Source organism: Myodes glareolus, chromosome 2, assembly GCF_982192425.1.
Source record: "Myodes glareolus chromosome 2, mMyoGla1.1, whole genome shotgun sequence".
Lineage (NCBI taxonomy): Eukaryota > Metazoa > Chordata > Mammalia > Rodentia > Cricetidae > Myodes > Myodes glareolus.
Window position 1 is genome coordinate 90873424 of NC_142027.1, and position 20803 is coordinate 90894226.

General features: G+C 43.8%; 2 protein-coding genes across 2 annotated transcripts in view; both read right to left on the minus strand.

Moving 5' to 3' along the window:
- The window catches only part of LOC148123058 (uncharacterized), a 79372-nt gene that overhangs the window by 26848 nt on the left and 31721 nt on the right, over positions 1-20803 (minus strand). The gene's annotated exons all lie outside the window — the stretch shown is intronic.
- Positions 413-20408, minus strand: LOC146895549 (disks large homolog 5-like). The gene is made up of 7 exons (XM_087896638.1): positions 20229-20408; positions 18158-18317; positions 16854-16985; positions 16025-16206; positions 4000-4019; positions 2163-2278; positions 413-980 (listed from the first exon to the last, which is right to left on the minus strand). Exons 1-7 carry the CDS (start codon positions 20359-20361, stop codon positions 962-964), a joined length of 762 nt encoding a protein of 253 aa, XP_087752764.1. The 5' UTR covers positions 20362-20408; the 3' UTR covers positions 413-961.

A 20803-nucleotide genomic window follows, 5' to 3' on the forward strand; every position in this document is an offset into this window, starting at 1 on the left:
AGAAACCCCATACCTGACTCAAGAAGGGTAGTAAAATCAGGAAGTTTAAAATAGATTTTTATTCATAAAAATAGTCATTTAACTCAATAGGGGCTTTAGGAAGGGTAGTCAGTATATACAGCGTAGAACCTTAACCAACTATTAAAACAAGAAAAAATAATTAACAAAAACTAACAAAATTTATACCAAAACAAAGAAAAAATACCCAAGCAAACGATACACAAACCCAAACCAGAACCTCCCCCACTCCCATAATTAAACTAAAAATATCCTCTAGCTTTAGATCCAACAAAACCACCAAGAGCACCTGGCTCCCTAAGGACACCAAAGGTGACCAGACCTCCTCTATAAACCCTTTCTCAGGACTGACACGCCAGTCCAGGCTGTGAAACTGGAGAATCCACACATACTTTCTTTATGGATTGTTCAGTGACTAACACGGGAGAGCGATGCTGTGGTCTCTGTAGTGCGTTATCTTCAGCAGCACTTTCCTGTGACATGGAGCCCGCCTCAGCACTGCACAGGAGAGGGAATCCTGTTCTTTTCCCTGGGGTGTGTACAGACTACAGCACGGCATCAGTACAGTCTTTCTTGTGAGATTCCTCACCACATATGGAGGGCTCAGCCGGCTTACTAAAGACATGGGGAGTAAACTGGCAGAGTAAGCCTTGCCCAGCAGCATACCCTCCCCATGATGCTGTGCACCACTCAGGGTCCACCTGCTGACTGATGTCGGGATTCTGAGTAATTCTTGGTGGGTCCTCTGAAACTCAGGCTTCTTTCTGATGACTTCCTTTCTCCAGGAATAGTGCATCAACATAACTTGAATCAGATTGGGGATGGATCCCTGCAGTCGGTGGAGATTTTCCTCACTGGTTAGTTCACATCTACGAGGAGGGGTCTGTTTTTCAGTACGTGTTGCTGCTAGAATGGAGAATGTGTGAAGCTTCCTTCATCCTCCTCAGTTCTCCAAAGGTGAGCTGTCAGAGAAGGAAAGGCAATCAGACCCATGGGAAGCATCACTGGACCACAGCCTAGACAAAACCAGGGCCTTTCTACACATGGGAAACAAATGTCAAGGAAGAAAACCCACCCCATGAATGCCAAGATTGCAGGGGATAGGAGTCAATGGTGGCTCATTGGCCTGGCACACTTAGGGCTCCTGCTGCAGGCAGGTCTGTCTGCAGGAGGCTCTCATCCTGGACTGTGGCCAGTTCCAAATCATGCTGGAGGTTTTCAAACCTAGGGGAGGAAGCCAGCTGGGACACAGGTCTGTTGGGGACCTGCCCTGCCAGCTTTTGAGCTCCCACCAGCTCTACTCAGCTGCACAATCCAGCATTACATCTGAGCTGGGCTCATTCACTCCTTGCTTCCTCAAGGATAAGAGTTTCTTTTTTTCTCCACTTTTAAAGCTACTACAAATGGAGCTGAAAAATACACACCATTGTAAACTAGAAAAACATCCCATTTCTCCAATAGTTCAGATACACTCTTTTGGAAAAAAAAAACACAAACAGGGCAATGTCCGAGTCACAGTTCAGTAGATATTCATGGCCTTGAACAGACGCCAGGAAACTGTGAGCAACCTGGGAAATTAACTGTATGAGGCCCTCAAGGGGAGCATACACAACACTGCATCATTGAAGGCTCGATTTATTCCTTCAGCACAAACACTTCCTTGGGTTCAACATGTCAAACTCTAAATCTGATTTTAATTCCCGAGAAACCTTCTTATAAAAAACAGATGCAAATTTCAGAGAACCCATATTCAATAAGAATGTGCCACACGTAAATCTGTCCAAGTATAGGATTTTATCGCTAAACATGATACTCCTGAAGGAAAATAAAGTGGCAGGAGGAGACAGCATTGTCCACAATTAACACTGTCCTTCTTAGGTATGGAACTACCATAAGAAGGATCAATGCACTCAGAACAAACGAGAGCACTCAGAAGTGAGGAAGTGCACACAATCGAGAAAGATTAAGAGTAACACATATTGCTTCTTGTGCAGACATTTCTGTTGACTGAGCCAGCCCAATACTCTCAGATGTCCTTTCTGAATGGAAAGGCCATGCAAATGGCCAGGAACCCAAATAGGACAGAGAGTCAGGTACAGGGGAACTACTTGGTATAACTCCCTCTTTGTGGCCTGGGATCCTACCTCATCTGGGAGACAGCAAAATGATTCTGCAACTTTTCTGCCAAGACTATTTGCTTGGTTACCAGATCCCTCTGCTTCAGCAGGTATTGCAGTCTTTCCTCCAAAATTTCTTGTTTCTGTTCATTGGAAGATTATGTTCTTAGTGAATGGTTGGACACTAAAATTCGCACAGACACAGATATTTCTGAATACACACTCCTGGACATACATGTACAAGCATATACACAAGCTGGTGTAGCCTTTTTAATATCTAACAAAATTGGCCTCAAACCCAAATTAATCAAAAGAGATGGGAAAGGGTACACCACAAAGATGACATTTCAATTCATTTTTTCTTTTTTCTTGCTTTGTTTTTGAGACAGGGTTTATCTGTAGCTCTGGAGCCTGCCTTGGCACTAATTCTTGTAGACCAGCTTGGCCTTGAACTCACAGAATTCTGCCTGCCTCTGTTTCCCAAGTGGTGGGATTAAAGGCATGCACCACCACTGTTTGGCTGGCATTTCAATTCTTAACATCTATGCCCTAAGTAGTTTTGTAAGAGAAACATTACTGTAGCTTAAGACATACATTGACCCCCACACAGTGATATTTGGGAACTTAAATACTCCAGTCAGACAAATGTGTAGGTCATGCAGATGAAATGAATGAATTCTGGATTAACTGAATTTTAAACCAAATAAGCATATTTAAAATCATATGAAAATGAAAAGCACCTGTAGGGCAAAGAACATGTAAATAGGTCAAAACAGCAGACTACAGAATGAGAAAAGTTCATCACAGTCTCCACATTCAATAAAGGACTAATATCCAGAATATATAAAGAACTCAAGAAATTAGGTATCAAGAAAACAAATAATCCAATTAAAATGGGGTAGAGATCTAAATAAAGAATTCTTAACAGAGGAATCTAATGACTATGAAACACTTAAAGAAGCTAGAACTAATGTGTCAAGCTGTGATTTAACTGAAATGGGATCTGTGTGGGTATTTCGGGACTAAGCTAGCTGGGTGGCTAGAAGGAGTAAGCAGGCTCTCTCCTTGCAGCACGGTTCAACATATGAAAATTAGTAAATGTAATGTAAGAAGGAACTGAAGGAAAACACAATGATCATCTTACTAGAGACTTAAAAAGTCTTTGACAAAATCCAATACCCGTTCATGATGAAAGCTGTTGAGATATTATGGATACAAGGACATATCTTAACATAACAAAGGCAACTGACAGCAAGCTTATAGCTAACAATAAATTAAATGGAGAGAAAATCAAAGTAATTCTAGTAAAATCAGAAACAAGGCAAGGCTGTTTACTTTATTCATGTCTATTCACTATAGAGCATGAAGATCTGGCTAGTTCAATAAGACAACAGAAGCAGATCATGGGGATACAAATTGGAAAGAAGAAGACAAAGGATCATTATTTACAGATGATGTGATAGTATGTACAAATGACCCTCAAAGTTCTACCAGAGAACTCCCACAGTCAAAAAACACTTTCAGTAAAGTGGATGGATACAAGATTTTCTCAAAAAATCAGTAACCCACATACATAGGAATATAAAAGGACTGAGAAAGAAATCAGATAAACAACATTCTTCACAATAGCCAAAACCAATATAAAATGTCTTGTGGACACTCTAACCAAGAAAGTGAAAGACGTATATGATAGAAACTTCAAGACTTTGAAGAAAGAAACTGAAGAAGATATTAAAAATTGGAATGATCTTCCAAGGTTGTGAATGAGTTGGAACAACATAGTAAAAATAAATAGTCATCCTACCAAAAGTAATTTCAAAATCAACACAATCCCCATCAAAATTTCAACACAATTCTTACAGACCTTGAAAGGGTAATTCTCAACTTTATTTGGAAAACCAAAAACGCATAGGCTAGTTTAAACAATCCTCAAGAGTAACAGAACTGCTGGAGGTATCACCATCTCTGATTTCAAGCTTTAATACACAGATATAATAATAAAAACCACAAGGTACTGGTATAAAGCAGTTACATTGATAAATATGAACTAATTAAAGACCTAGATAGGAATCCACACACCTACAGACATCTGATTTTTATACAGAAGCCAAAGGGACAGATTTGAAAAGAGAAAGCATCTTCAACAAATGGTGCTGGTCAAACTGGACGTCTGCATGTTGAAGAATGCAAATATATAGATATCATTTGCACTGTACAAAGCTCAAGTCCCAATGGATAAAAGACCTCAACATAGCTCTTCCCCCCTCCCCTCTGGGGCCACAAGATCTCCCCAGAGTTGCTCCCTTGCACGCTGGGCCTGGACTGTGGGCTCAGGTCGGCAGGGGTATTTCCTTTGCTTTGAGAGCCTGCCTGAGGATAGGCAAGCTCTGTCTCAGCTCAGCCACACTCCTGGCAAGCAAGAGAGAGTGATCTTCTAGCAGACATCCATTGGAGGAGGGGTGAGTTTTCTCCTGTCCTGAGGGCTTTGGCTAGGAGGAATTCAGACTTTCCCCGCCCCCCTCGACTTTCTGGTCACCAGACAGAGGTGGGTCCTCCCTGCGGAGCTCTCCCGAATCCTGTCCCAGCCTATATCCAGGTACACCTTCCTCCCCTCTGGGGCCACAAGATCTCCCCAGAGCTGCTCCCTTGCACGCTGGGCCTGCGCTGTGGGTTCAGGCCAGCAGGGGCAGTTCCTTTGCTTTGAGAGCCTGCCTGAGGACAGGTAAGCTCTGTCTCAGCTCAGTCACACTCCTGGCCAGCAAGAGACAGTGATCTTCTAGCAGTCATCCATTGGAGGAGGGGTGAGTTTGCTACTGGCCCGAGGGCTTTGGCTAGGAGGAATTCAGACTCTCCCTGCCCCCCTCGACTTTCTGGTCATCAGGCAGAGGAGGCTCCTCCCTGCAGAGCTCTCCCGAATCCTGTCCCAGTCTTTATCCAGGCACACCTTCCTCTCTTCCCCCCTTCCCTCTGGGGCCATAAGATCTCCCCAGAGCAGCTCCCTTGCACTCCAGGCCTGGGCTGTGAGTGTAACCCGGCAGGAGGGAGTGCCTGTGTTTCAATAGGCTGCCTGAGGAAAGGTAGACCTTCTGTCAGTGAAGTCCCTGCCCAACAAGGGAACCTGATCTGGTACCAGAAGATCCAATAGAGAGCATTTGAAGGAAGAGATGGGCAGACGCCAAGGCAAGAACTCCTCCAATGATCTAAAAAACAACATGAAAACACCAGATACCAATGACCCTACAATAGAAGGTCTTGAACCTCTTAATTCAGAAGAAGCGGGAAAAAATGCCATTATGAAAGCAATAGAGTCCCTTAAACAGGATATGAATAACTCCCTTAAAGAACTGGATGAGAAGTACAACAAAAGGATTGAAGAAATGAGTAAAGAAATGGATGAGAAATAAAGCAAAAAGTTCGAAGAAATGAGTAAATCCATGAATGATTGTGACGCGCTTCCTGACCAGCAGGAATGGACGATCACAAAATCAAGAATCCTTCTCAATCACAATTTATTAGAGCTCCTTGATTGAAAGGGGGAATGGGGAACAGGGATGAGAGAGAGAGAGCGAAAAATCCAAAGACAGCCGCTTTTCTAGGGTGAGAGGCTCGAATGCTGATTGGTTGATGCCATTCTACTAGGACCCAAGGCCACGGGACAGGTCAGGAGACTGAGTCTCTTGAAATGCAAAACAAGGCTCCGAGCACACCGGCCTAAGGTGGCAACAACAAAGGATATGTATACCTCCAGGCTGAAGGACTGCTGGCACTATCTGGCCAAGGCCACATCCTGGCGGCTCCCTATAGCTCCTCCTTTTATTGTCTTTAAGAGCAATAAGGCAAAACTATTTTCCAATCTGGTCCCCACCTCATGATGTGTGGACTGATTAAAGAAAAGAAAAGCAAGACACACCCTTCCCGTGCAATGGGACAACTACTTCCCTGGGAGTGCTAGGGCTGTGTCTGCACACCCTCCGCCTATGCATACCTTCCTCTGTGCCGTGGGACTATATGGTCCCTAGAGGGTGCAAAGGCTATGCATGGCTAATTGCCTATGAGCTCTTTTGAGGCTGAGAGCCAAACCTGGGGTGAGGATACACATTCCAAGGCTGCCAAGGCCTGTGCCACAAAGACCTTGTCCCTCCTCACTTGGGCTAGCAGGTAGCATACCAATCAAAGACATACAGCACTTCCACCTAGACACAGCATGCCAAGAATATCTCTGCTCCCACCCATCCCCAAGGAGGGAGAAAGGCAAAGTAGAGTCAGTCAGAAAATTGTTAAGAGATAAGAGGTTGCACAGGGTGTTGCTCAAGGCGATGATGTGAAACAGTTGCTCTTGACACCGCCCAGGGTGTCATCTCTGCTGCCTCCGCACGAATCTTCCACAGCAGGACACTCAGCATCCACTGGATCATCTTCTTTATTTCTCTTGTCAGTCTCGCTGGCACCCAGATTGGATCTTCACGATTCCGAGGGAAAATGCAAATTGCTCCCCTGGATCTGGTAATTACCTGATCCGGTCCACACCATTTATTAATCAATACATCCTTCCACATGACCAAATCTCGCTCTGTAGAGCTTTCAAACAGGGCATGCCTGTCTGCTGCTGTTTTTCCAGCAATATTTTGAATTAAAAAATTAAGTGTAAAGAGTGCAAGAGAAATCCTTTCTCTGGGGGAAGCTGCTACAGCTATTCCCCCTTTTTGCTTTCTCAAAATTTCCTTTAAATTTCTATTTGCTCTTTCTACGATACCCTGGCTTTGAGGATTGTATGGTAGGCCAGTGGTATGTTCAACTTGTAATTGCTTGCAAAAGGCTTTAAAGCCCTGTGAGGCATATGCCGGGCCATTGTCGGTTTTTAAACGACTTGGCTTTCCCCAAGCTGCCCAGGCCTCTAAGCAATGCATTTTTACATGAGTTACCTTTTCCCCTGCCAGTGGGGTGACATGAATTATTCCAGAGCATGTGTCCACCGACACATGAACATACTTTTGTCTGCCAAACTCCGAGATGTGAGTCACATCCATTTGCCAGAGTGAGTTTGGCTTTAACCCCCTGGGATTTACCCCAATATGTGGGGGATGTAACATGGTCACGCAGGAGGGACAGGCTTTTACTATCCTCCTGGCATTTTCCCTAGAGATCTTAAACTTTAAGCGAAGTGTATTCGCTGGAACATGATAAAGCTGATGGAAATCTCTAGCTAGCTGGAGTGAATCTGTAGCCACAAGGGCGAGTGCTCGAGTAGCACCATCAGCTTGAGCATTGGCCTCTGCCATAGGTCCTGGCAAGAGAGAATGGGCTCGAATATGAGCAACATAAAAGGGATTTTCTCTTTTTAAAATATGTTTTTGTATTTGTAAAAGAATATTAGACACTGTACTTGAGCTGCGAATTGAGGCTGCAACCTCAAGAGAGGCCACAGCATTGACCACATATTGTGAATCTGAAATTAAATTAAATGGCTCAAGAAATCTCTGAAACACCTCCAAAACCACCAAGCACTCAGTGACTTGGGGGGAATCAGGCCGAAATTGAAAGACCACAGGTTTAGCATTTCCTGCCACCAGAGCCCCTTTTCCGGTCTTTGAGCCATCTGTATAGATAGTTAAGGCTCCTTCTAATGGGTGGGGCGAGGTAATCCTGGGAAAATACACCAAATTTTTCTCCACAAAATTTATTAAGGGGTGCCTTGGCACATGATTGTCAATAACATTAGGGAATGCACAAAGCAGGATAGCCCAGCCATCTACTGTGGCTGTCAAAACTTCTACCTGTTCCCTCGTATAGGGAATTATCAACTTGTCAGGCATTCTCGCAAAGTGGGCTAAGCAAAGCTTTATTCCCATTAATGCTTGGCCAGCCACCAATTCTGGATAATATTGAACAGATCTTGCTCCTATGGAATTTCCATGCATCCACCAGAGGGGTCCATCTTGCCATAACACTCCAGTGGGATAATTCTTTGTTTTGAGAATGCATAGCAAAATTGGTAAGGATGGATTCACTCGCTGTAATTGAGCTGTAGTAATAGCAGATTCTACCCTCTTAAGGGCCTGCATTGCAGCCGGGGTCATGGCTCTAGGTGAACAGATATCAGGATTGCCTTCTAAGATGGAAAACAAAGGCAAGAGCTCAGATCGAGGTATATTTAAATATCCTCTAATCCAATTTATATCTCCCAGCAACTGCTGGAAATCATTAAGAGTTTTAAGGTGATGGGTGCGAATAAGCACTTTCTGAGGCCTGATGCTTTCAGGGGTGATTATAGTCCCCAAAAATTTCACCATGGAAGATGCTTGTACTTTATTTGAGGCTATGTGGAGTCCTTGCTCCTCCAAAAGGGATGTAACCTTTTGGAAAACTTCCTTCAGGGTTTCCTGGTGGGGGGCAGATAATAATAAATCATCCATATAGTGAACAATTTTCACAGTAGGAAATTGTCTCCTAACAGGACTCAATGCTGCATCTACATATAACTGACACATGAGGGCGCTATTGGCCATTCCCTGAGGCAAAGTTTTCCATTGAAACCGAGCATTGGGTTGCTCATTGTTAACAGATGGAAGAGTAAATGCAAACCTTTCCCGGTCCTGAGGGCACACGGGAATTGAAAAGAAACAGTCCTTGATGTCCAAGGAAATTACAGGCCATTTCTTTGGTATTGCTGAAAGCAATGGGAGGCCCTGCTGGGCTGGGCCCATGACCTGCATCTGAGCATTGACTGCCCTAAGGTCATGCAGTAACCTCCAACCTCCAGAAGCCTTTTTAATCACAAAAATAGGCGTATTCCAACGCGATACAGAATGTTCTAAATGTCCTAGTTCTAACTGTTCTTGTACTAATTGTCTTGCAGCTTCCAGCTTTTCCAAGGAAAGGGGCCACTGAGGGACCCATACCGGCTTATCTACTAGCCAAGGGATGGGCATTGTCTTTTGTGTGGAAGCTACAGCTTCAGTGGCCCCTATGAAAAACCCAAGCCTTTTCTATCTAACTTGGAGACAGTCTCAATAGGATTCTGTCTACCTTGGAGACATTTACCAAGTCCCTTATTGGGAACATAGCCCTGACGTGCCATTATTTGCTTACTGGTATCAGAATAATCATTTGTAAGTCTCAATCTCATTTGAGACTGCACATCCCTGCCCCATAGGTTGATGGGCAAATCAACCACAAAAGGCTGAAAAGTCCCTCTCTGATCTTCTGTTCTCCAGACTAACTCCTTAGCACTTATATGCGGTGTTTGTGCATACCCCAGCCCTTGAAGGGACTGGGAGGCCTGTTGTAAGGGCCAGCGTTTTGGCCATGCTTGGGATCTGATGATACTTTTATCTGCTCCAGTATCCACCAGGCCTGAAAAAATCTTTCCTTCTATTTCTAAATTTAAGATTGGTTGCTGATCAAGCTCCAAGGATAAACAAGCCAAATCTACTCCCATGGGAGCAAGGCTTTTGTCCTTTAAGACAAGCCCCTCAGCTGAAAGCTTATTACGCCCTGAAGGCAGAACTAAGAGTTGAGCTATTCTGTCTCCTGGGGCGATGGAAACTACCCCGTATGGAGAATGGCAAAGAATTTTAATGCAGCCTTCATAGGCAGGGTCTATGACTCCAGGATGGACTATCAGGCCTTTCATAATTGAGGATGAATGTCCCAAGACTATGCCAACAGTATCTTTTTCTAATGGCCCAGACACGTCTGTTTCTATTACCTGAACTCCCATATCCTGAGTTAATAGCAGTTCGGAGGTGGCACAGAGGTCCAGCCCTCCGGAGCCTTTGGCTGTCCTTCTTGTTGGGACGATGGAGTCATCTCGGGGACTGCCATCGTGTTCTGAATTGCCCCAAATATTTTTGGGCCCTGGGTGCATGGGCCCCTCAATCCGTTTTTTGACAATGACTGAATAGGCATAGGAATAAGTTGTCCATTTATATCCCTAACTGATCTGCACTCATTAACCCAATGTTTCCCTTTCTTGCATCTGGGACAAATGTCTGGCTGCCTCTGCGATGTTGCAGCTGAGAGCCCTGAAGAATCTGAGGCATTATGACTATTGGGACATTGTTTTTTGAAATGCCCCAACTGTCCACATTTAAAGCATGCCTTTCCCTTATCTCCTCTGACACCTCTGGCAGCAGCAAGCACAGCAGCCGCCAGCCCTGCATTGGTTAGAGGCCCCCCAACTTCACGGCAGGCTTTGATCCAGGCTTCTAATCCCTTTCCCTTTACTGGACCTATTGCTCTTTGACATTCCTTGGTGCTCTGCTCAAATATTATTTGCTGGACAAAAGGCAATGAAATATCTAAATTCCCAAACATTCTTTCAGCTGCCTCTGTCATCCTAGCCACATAATCAGAGAATGGCTCTGCAGCACCTTGAATAATCTTGGTTAAGTTACCAGCTGTTTCACCTTTATTAGGGAGTGATTTCCATGCTCTATAATGAATCTCACTAACCTGCCTATAAACCTCCCAAGGATAATGATTCTGATTTCCAGCAAATGCCCCCTGTCCAAGAAGCATATCAGCCGTCCACTCTGGGTGGCCGCCTTGTATGTTAATGTGCTCTTGGGTCTGAGCCTTGTCCTGGACTATAGATTTAAAATCCAGGAACTGCCCTGCTGGAAGAGCTGCTCTTGCAATCTCCTGCCAGTCTGTAGGAGTCAGTGCTACTGTAACAATCCTTCTCAATAATGCGATTGTATAACTGGCATTTGCTCCATAATTTCTCGCAGCTTCAACCAAGTCCTTCAGCTGTCTGTATGGGATTGGTTCATACCACCTATTATAATTCTGTGGCTCCTCAAAAACAGGAAAGGCAGCAGCCAGTTGCGACCAAGTTTGCCTTCCTATGAAGCTGTGACCTTCTGTAGCTGCCTGCTGGTACATGGGTGGAGGGGCGGATGGGGGAAGGGCAGCAGGAACTGGTGTCTCGTCTCTTCTGCCCTTTGTAGTAAACACATCAATATCGCCCAGCCTCCGGCTACCTCGCTGCTCTTTCTCAGATTTAGCAGCCACTCCCTCTAGTTGTTCTTCCTCCTCTGATAAATCTAAATCTACAAATTCTTTCACTACTAAAGCTATGGGGCTTCTCTTCCCCTTTTCTCCTTTTTTTATTTCCGGATCCTTATCTTTTAATTTTTCCTTTTTCTTTCTAGGCCTACACTCTTGTTCCTCCTTCTGATCTGATTCTGAAAAGCTGTCCTGATGTTTCTGTAATGCCTTGCGACCCTGTTTTAATATCTCTATATTACGTTCTTCCTTCAAGCAGTCCCGCACCATCCTCCAAAAAGGAAATGTGCCTCTCCAAATATTTCCTTCTGCTTGTTCCAAATCCCTGCCTAGCTTATTCCAAGATGGCAAAGTCAGATCACCTGAAGCTGCAAACCAAGGTGAGACATCAACAATGTCTTTTACGATGTTAGCGACAGTGCTAGAAGAGATCTTTAAATCACGCTGTCGCAAAAATGCCTGGATTGAGTGATAAATCTCCCTGGGGTTCAAGCTGGCTCCATAAGAATTGCCCATGGTGCGCACTTACCCCCTGGGCTAAAGAAAAAACCTCCTTTTTACTTACAAGGAAGTCCTTTTAGAAAAATGCCGCTTGATCTACTGCGGACTTAGTTTTACTTTTGACTAGAGCTGCAGTCACAGCAGCAAAGGCACTCACCACCTGGTTAATCACAGCGCAACCCAAAGCAACATAGAAGAAGGAATGCAAACATTACCACTCTGGACCAGCCTTAGCAATCAGCATACATCTGGAGGATTTCCTGACGTCAGTCACCGCTCTTATGTGTTGAGTTCTGAATTCTGCTCCCTCCTTGGCTTGTTCAAATCCGGCGTCCCGGGTTTCAGCACCAAAATGTGACGCGCTTCCTGACCAGCAGGAATGGACGATCACAAAATCAAGAATCCTTCTCAATCACAATTTATTAGAGCTCCTTGATTGAAAGGGGGAATGGGGAACAGGGATGAGAGAGAGAGAGCGAAAAATCCAAAGACAGCCGCTTTTCTAGGGTGAGAGGCTCGAATGCTGATTGGTTGATGCCATTCTACTAGGACCCAAGGCCACGGGACAGGTCAGGAGACCGAGTCTCTTGAAATGCAAAACAAGGCTCCGAGCACACCGGCCTAAGGCAGCAACAACAAAGGATATGTATACCTCCAGGCTGAAGGACTGCTGGCACTATCTGGCCAAGGCCACATCCTGGCGGCTCCCTACAAATGATACACTGGGAAACCAAGAAAAAACAATCAAACAGGTAAAGGAAACAGGTCAAGAAATGAAAACTGAAATGGAGTCAATGAAGAAAACACAAAGCAAGGGCCGGCTGGATATGGAAAATCTAGGTAAACGAACAGAGACTACAGAATCAAGCATAACCAATAGGATACAAGAGATGGAAGAATGAATCTCAGAGTCTGAAGATACCATAGAGAAAATAAATGCTCTGATCAAAGAAAACAGCAAATCCAATAAATCCTCATCACAAAACATTCAAGAAATCTGGGACACAATAAAAAAAACGAAATCTAAGAATAATAGGGATCGAAGAAGGAGAAGAACTGCAGATCAAAGGACCAGAAAATATATTCAACAAAATTATAGAAGAAAACTTTCCCAACATAAAGAATGATATTCCTATGAAGGTTCAAGAAGCATACAGAACACCGAATAGACTTGATCAAAAGAAACATCCCCTTGCCATATAATAATCAAAACACAAAACATAGAGATTAAAGAAAGAATATTAAGAGATGCAATGGAAAAAGGGCAAGTAACTTATAAAGGTAAACCTATCAGACTTACACCAGACTTCTCTATGGATACCATGAAAGCCAGAAGGTCCTGGATAGAGGTACTGCAGAAACTAAGAGACCATGGATGCAAACCCAGACTACTATACCCAGCCAAGCTATCGTTCACTATCAATGGAGAAAACAAAATATTCCAAGATAAGAACAAATTTAAACAATTCGTATCCACAAACCCAGCCTTACAGAAAATAATAGAAGGAAAATTGCAACCCAAGGAATCCAACATTGCCAACATTACCTACAATAACTCAGACATCTAGTGACCGTTCACGAGCTTAACTCAAAAAAGGGACACATACAAACTCTATTAAACAAACAAACATAAAATAATAATAACCGGAGTCAACAACCACTGGTCATTAATATCACTTAATATTAATGTACTCAATTCACCTATAAAAAGGCACAGACTAAGAGATTGGATACGAAAACCGGATCCAACATTCTGCTGTTTACAAGAAACACACCTCAACCACAAAGACAGACATCTACTCAGAGTAAAGGGTTGGGAAAAGGTTTTTCAGGCAAATGGACCTAAGAAACAAGCAGGTGTGGCCATTCTAATTTCCAACAAAATTGACTTCAAACTAAAATCAATCAGAAGAGATGGAGAGGGACATTTTATACACATAACAGGAACAATTCATCAGGAGGAAGTCTCAATCCTAAATATCTACGCCCCTAATATAAAGCCTCCTACTTATGTAAAAGAAACACTTCTAGAACTCAAGGCAGTCATCAAACCACACACACTAATAGTAGGAGACTTCAACACTCCTCTCTCACCAATGGACAGGTCAATCAGACAGAAACCTAACAGAGAAATAAGAGAATTATTGGAGGTATTGAATCAAATGGACTTAACAGACATCTATAGAACGTTCCACCCAAATAGGAAAGAGAAACATGACATCATCTCAGCCACAGAAATCCCTACCTACAGTCTGTCCTCCCTGCAAGTTATAAGGGGCACTGTGTAACTTGAGAGTGTGGCCATATAATGTCTGGCTTAACTTGAGGCCCATGCATGGAGAGGCAGTCCATGCCCTACAATTCCTGAATGGCTAGAAACTGGAGACCAAATAGCCCAGAGACATAGGGTAGAAAAAAAATAAGGAAAAAAAATAATGAAATAATTCCTAATATTCTTATCAATGTTCTGCTATACTCATAGATTGGTGCCTTGCTGGTCATCATCAGAGAGGTTTTTTTCTAGCAGCAGATGGGTGCATAGACTCACAGACAGACACTGTGTGGAAGTGGGTGTCTAAATTGGAACTTTCTATCAGTCCCACCCATAGGAGCTAAGGAAACCCTTCAGAATAAATGACGGGAGATTTTAGGAGTCAGTGGGAATGATGGGGTGGAGGACACTAGAAGAACATGGCCCAGTGACTCAATTAAACAGGACTCACATAGGTTCACAGAGAGTGATACAGCAAGCATGGGTCCTATATGGGTCTACACCATGTTCTCTGCATATATGTTGGTGTTTTGATTGGACACCTAATAGTGGGAGTGGGTGTGTCTCTGACTCTTTTGCCTACTCTTGGGATGACTTTCCTCTTATTGGAATGCTTTGTCCAGTCTCTATATGAGGGTCTTGTCTTGTTTTGTCATGGTTGTCTGTTCTTTCTGAAAGGCAACCAAGAGGTAGCAGATCTGGGGAAAAGCAGAGGTTTATGTGAGCCAGGAAGAGTGGAGGTAGGGAAACTATGGTTGAGATCTATTATATGTAGGAATAATTTATTATCAACAAAAATGAAATGAAATTCTTACTCAAAAATGTGTATCATTGAAGAATTACAACAGCACTTTAAAATATTGTTATTAACAATGTAGTCTCTACCCAAGGGAGAGCTTAAAATTTCTTTCCTGTTATATATTCACAAGAAGCAGGAATCCCTATGATTCGATAACATATAATCATTTTCATTTATAGCTGGGAATGTAGGCTGTGGCTAATGGGCAGGACATAAAATTGCCTTTTCTGTGGAGACTGAATTTTATTGACAGATCTATAGGAATGGTTGGATTCTTCTTCCTGCAGAAAAATCCTCTGTTATTGGATGTCTCAAACACAATGAGAGCTGGAGGGTTGCACTGAGCAGAAACCAGCTATAGTGTAAGAGATGAATTAAAGGTAATAACTTCATCAGTTCCTTCAGGACAGGCATCTTATCTGTTTGTTCGAGGTATATCTTCCTTCCTGGAATTTATGTGACTCTATAGATAGATTCTTGAATGGTTAAATGAATGAAAGCTACCTTTATGTTATTTGTCTTAAAGGTACCTGTCTACTAATGATAAAGCATTTTAAATTATATTTTCACTGATGCTTTTGAGATGACTATAATTTAGCACCTATTTCTTAAAAACACACACTTGTAATACACTGACCTTTGACATTTGGATTAAATTTCAATTTTAAGTTAAATATTTGGACTAGGTTTGAGTTTGTGATGGAAACCATTAATCTTAGCTTCTCAGAGGCAGAGACAGAAGGATTAAACGTTAAAATCTGGACTGAACTACACTATTAGTTGAAAACTAATCTGTGGAACTTAGTATGACCATATCTCAAGACTTTAAAAGGATCTGGTGATGTATCTCATTGTTAGAATGTGTAATAAACATGAGCAAAGTCCAGGGTTTAATGTTATTTTAATAATTAGATCAAATAACTATTGGAGACCTGCTCTTTTCTGAAGGGAAACTAAGAAGGATTGGACCTGGGGAAGGGGGAGCAGGAGGTGAAGGACTGGGAGGAGGGAAGGAAGAGGAACTGATGTTGAGATAAAATATATGAGAGGAGATAAGAAGGATGACAGAGAATCAATCTTTTGGCATTTACATGGAGATCTCTTCTTTCAAAGCTGCTTCTAGCCATTTATATCACAAGATGCTAAACCCCCAGAAAGACTTGTGAATGATCACAGAAATCAGCAATTGGATGGGATAATAGTGAGCTGCTGGAGAAGTGTGTGGATGATCACGTGTATGCGTGTGTGTGTGTGTATGTGTTTATTATTACTGATGTTGGACAGCCTGCCCCCACTGTTGCAGCCTACCTGCCTCTCCTAGGACATAGCTCATAGATCTTCTCATGGGCCTCATCACAGAGATCTTCACCTTTTCACAGGACTCTTGCAGTGAAATCTGCTCCCTCCGTAGCTTTCGATTCTCCTCTCTCAACATACTCACTTTTTCCTTCAACTGAGTTCGCTCATTCAGGAGCTGGTTGTGGAGGATGCTGAACCATCACAAAAAAAACATTGTGAGTCTCATCCAGCCAACATCTATTACTCCCACATTATCCATGCAAGGTCCTATGTCCCAGGCAGCCCAAGACTAGAGCCCACACTAACCATGCCAGCATTATATATTAGCTGGCAAAAGCCAGAGAAGGCTCAAATTCCAGAAAGACTCAGACTACTTCTGAAATCCCTGACACTAAAAGGGATCCATGTACTTCTGAGAGCAGGGTTTGACTCCTACCACATGTACTTAACTGTTCATGGTTGGGAAAAGATCATGAGGTTGAGAGGTAGAAGGCAAATATTCTCTAAGGGAGGACAGAAGACCCAAGGGAAATATATTCCATCTGTGGGTCCCATGGGATCACCATGTAAACCCGTACCAGAGCTAACAGGGACCCACGGATTCCTGGAACCCCCATCATGGTGCAAATAGATTTCTATGTAGAGGGTGCTGAGGCTGGCAGGACAATGCTGAGATGGGTTCACAGATACTTCACTGTTAGCAAACCCGGACCAAGGGGCCCAAGTCAAGAGCATAAGACAGGATGGAATGAAGGCCCTCACTTTGGTTCAAAGACAAAAAACATGGCAAAAAGTCACTCCCAAAGAATGGGGCGTCCCAGTGAAGTCCCCCACTCACGTGTAGGAGACAGTTTCCTCAGTTAGCTCCTTGCACTTATACAAGGCCTCTCTAATCTCCTTGGGGAATTTCTGCAGGTCCAGCATCACTTTCTTATGCTCCATATTCATCATCTCCAACTCAAAATTCAGCCTGTGGTAGGGTGTGGCCCAGGGACAAAGAGCCCATGAACACAGGACTTAATGATCCTATGAATTCAGGCTGTGTCCTAAACACCCCAGCACTGTCAATGTCACATTCTGATGTCTATCAACTAGGACAACCTGGTGCTTGTTAATCTTGCTGACCTGGCCCCAGACCTACAGTCAGGGGTGCAACGAGTGTGAGCCAGGGATGCATGAGTTTCATCGAGGAGTAGAATAGTTAAGTGTTCAGGAGCCTGTGTCACAAGTCTGGTCCCATCAGAAATCTATGAAAATGTAGTTTCTGTCTTTAGAATGGGGATTTTTGAACCTAGGTTTCTATTGCTACATGGGTGTCTGAAGCACAAAATCAGTATTTTCAGGAGGAGAACCGACTTAAGGATAGATTTATAAGTCTCCAGTGGATTCCAATGGGCTGCCAAGGTGAACACACGGGCCAGGAGCACTGCTGCTCAGAGTGGAGTTCCCTGACCTTAGTGTTGGCATCACCTGAAAACTGTGACACAGAAAGAACCACAAGCCCTGCCACACACCTCCCACTGCCAGGTGTATACACAGACACACATACACACATACATTCGCAGAGACACACACACATATACTCACACAGAAACACACTAAAACACACAAACACACACACACACACAGACACGGACAAAGGATGCCAAATAAATGTAGGAACGTGGAATTGTCTCAGAATATAAGGAACCAGACCAGAAAGGAGCAGTGATGAAGTTCAGACTTCAAGTCACACACTGAGATGAACCAAGTTGACCGGGCTCCTGCAGCTCCCCCAAAAGCAACCAGCACCCAAGCACCTGCTGGTCAAGCACAAAGACTCACCGTAAACTCACAGCACCTAGCATCTTCCACAAGACAACACCTGTCAAGGCCTCATGAAATGTATGCTGAGAGCTCACAAACTATTGCCCCATCCCCAGACTGATCCAGGCCATAGCCTCTGCTTTTCATCTGGAGGAATCACACAGCCTGTGTCCTGATATCACTCCTACCCAGGGTTCAGCTATGCTTCTCAGATGCCCTCAGGATAATTAGTTTGGGCAGAACACCCTGGAGGTGCAGCCTTCAGTGACCTGAGGAATGCTGGGTTTGACTCAGTAGGTTCAAGACAGTGAACAAGGAACTGAACAAAATGACTACCTGTTGTTCAAGTCCTTGTTGGTATAATTAGCCAGGATTCCATGAAGTTCATTCCTTTCTTGGGTCATCATCTGGAATTGCAGGGTCAGTGTATCCACCTCATTCATCTGCTGCTCCTGCTCAGTGACAGAGGTTGGGGTTGATGTCTTTCTGGTACCCCCTGCAGGTAGATAAACATAAGTAAATTTATAGAGTTGTATGGCATAGGTCCAGGAGAGACCATGTTGAGTTCATGAAGAGGCCTGAAGAAGAGTGAATGCATGGAACTCAGTGAAGACCCCAAAGAGCAGGACACCTATCCTTAAGCTGGGAGCTCATAAGCCATGCTTCTGTCTCCATTCACTGTGGCTAGCTATGTGCATCAGCCTCCCTGCAGCCCCACTGGCCCTGGAAGGCATATGTCACCCAGCCATGCTGCTTTGGAAGTGTCAACTTATTATCTGATGTGATGCAGAAAGTTTTTGGAGTCTCTAGTGCTTAGCACAACAATTCCATTTTACCTGTGGCCAGGAATAAAAGCAATTGAATGTCTGAGACCCTGGGGCAGAGATGGGGATTTTCACATGAGATACTCACAGAACCTAAAGAATCTACTGATGATGAGTTGTAGCAACACCCTACTCTCACACCTCAACTGTCTGTGCCTCCTGCTGGCCTTCTTTGCCACTCCAAATAAAATTAAGGAACTCTGAGAACAGAAGCTGTAGCCTTGACAACTCCTGGCTTTCTGTCAAACTAACCATCACCAATCCTTGACCATGGGTTTGCACTTTATTAACCCAGAGGCAGCATAGAACCATCTCTTCCAAAGATCCCAGCTACTGGACCCCATTTCTGGAGATCCAGCTCAAGCCCCAATCCCCTCTTCAAAAGTCAGATCTCTCTGCCAACCAGTGTGTTCAGTCTTACCAACGTGTCTTCTGGTGATCCCTATAAGTACTTAATGAGTGCCCCAAGGACACAACACTGATGATTTCATAAAAGAGGTCAACGACTCTCCAGGATGCAATAGAATGGCCAGAGAACGGACTGTTAGGGTCACTGTCAAGTGCTATCACATATCTCATAATGTCTCTTCCCGAGTTCACCAAAGCTGGCTTTTCTAGATGTCTTCCCTGAGACACAGGGGAAGCTCTTCAGCACATTCTTTTTCCAATCCAGAGATCTCTCTGACTAGTTAGACTCTCATTAATTCTAATTTAATACTTTACCATGTATGGAGGTCAAAACTCATTTTCCAAATATTCTTTAAGGAATGACTCTAACCCCTCCAAAGATCTCTAATAAATAAGACGAGAAATGAAAGATACTAAGAAATTAGCTCATGTTGATGTGAAAGGAAGTTCAGTTTCATGAAGTGAGTGAGTACCTCAGGAAAGATCCACAGAGCTGTTACAATGTGTGGGGGTGATGGGTTCTGTGGTTGTCAGACCAAAGATAAGCCACATGGGTATGAAGAAAATTTCCCCAAACTTCAGTAGAATACATTCCATCAATCATGACGTTAGCAAAGGTGAGATCACCTAGTGACAGGACAGGCTGGAGACACCTCAGGACAGGGCATCTACAGGTGAGTCCTCACACTAAGAACAAATTTTCAGGAAGAGTGATGGCCCATTCCTACACTCAAATTAAAGATGATTGGCTATGGAGAGTCAGGACTCAGAAGACTTAGCAATACTTGAAGGCTCCTGCCCTGCAAGTGACTGAGGTAAAATGTGAGATCCTCCAGCTTTGGCCAGGGGACTTTATTCTCCCTGTTATTAGTGACCCACAACCAAAAGAAATCCAGTGTGGGTGAAGTACAGTGCTGAAACCTCATTCATGTTCTTTCTCCTTCCTTCCCACTCAGAATCAAAGCAGAGAACCCCTAGCACAGCAGCTGCTGGAATGACCATTACTGGCTCTCTGCCAAACTAAACATCTGAAACCCTAGACTCCAGGTCTACTCTTCAGGAACAAAGAGAAGCAGGATAGATCTATTACTTCCACGAAGCTCTAAGATCTGAGGTCCCACCATAAAAAACCAAGCTGAAGCCTTGAAGTTACCCACTCCCTACCCAGGACTCACTGCGTTTTCCCCAGAACCATTTATGTCTTGATGTGAGACACTGAGGTTGAAGGCCAGCTTCCTTCTGCCTCCCTCTAGTCTTATTATGCTCTCCCTTCTGTCTCTCAAGCAGCCTGCTCAGTCTTGCCAACATGGCTATGACCAAAACCTGTAGGCAATGAACAGATGCCCCAGCAGCAGTTGGTGTAGCCACAGTACTGGTGACATCACAGAGAATGCCAGGGCTCTCCAGGATACAATAGAATGTCCAGGGAGGGGTCTGCTGCTGTCCAAGGTATAGCCCTTACCTCTATGGCTAATTTGCTCATTCCAAAAAATACCTGAAACCAAGGTGCCATATCAGGAGGCTGTTTGACGTCAGAAAGGAAGCTCTTTGGCACATCCTCCTTTCAAAGCCAGAGATCTAGCTCCCTGCTTCATTAGAAACCTTATCTGTGTGGAGTTGAAGGCTCACATTCAAAGGGAATGGCTCTTCCCTTCCTTAAGATCCATAGTGAGTAAGATGAGAAATAAATGATCCTGAGAAATTAGGTCAGGATGATGGGGATTTGGAGGAAATGAGTCCTCTGAAGTGT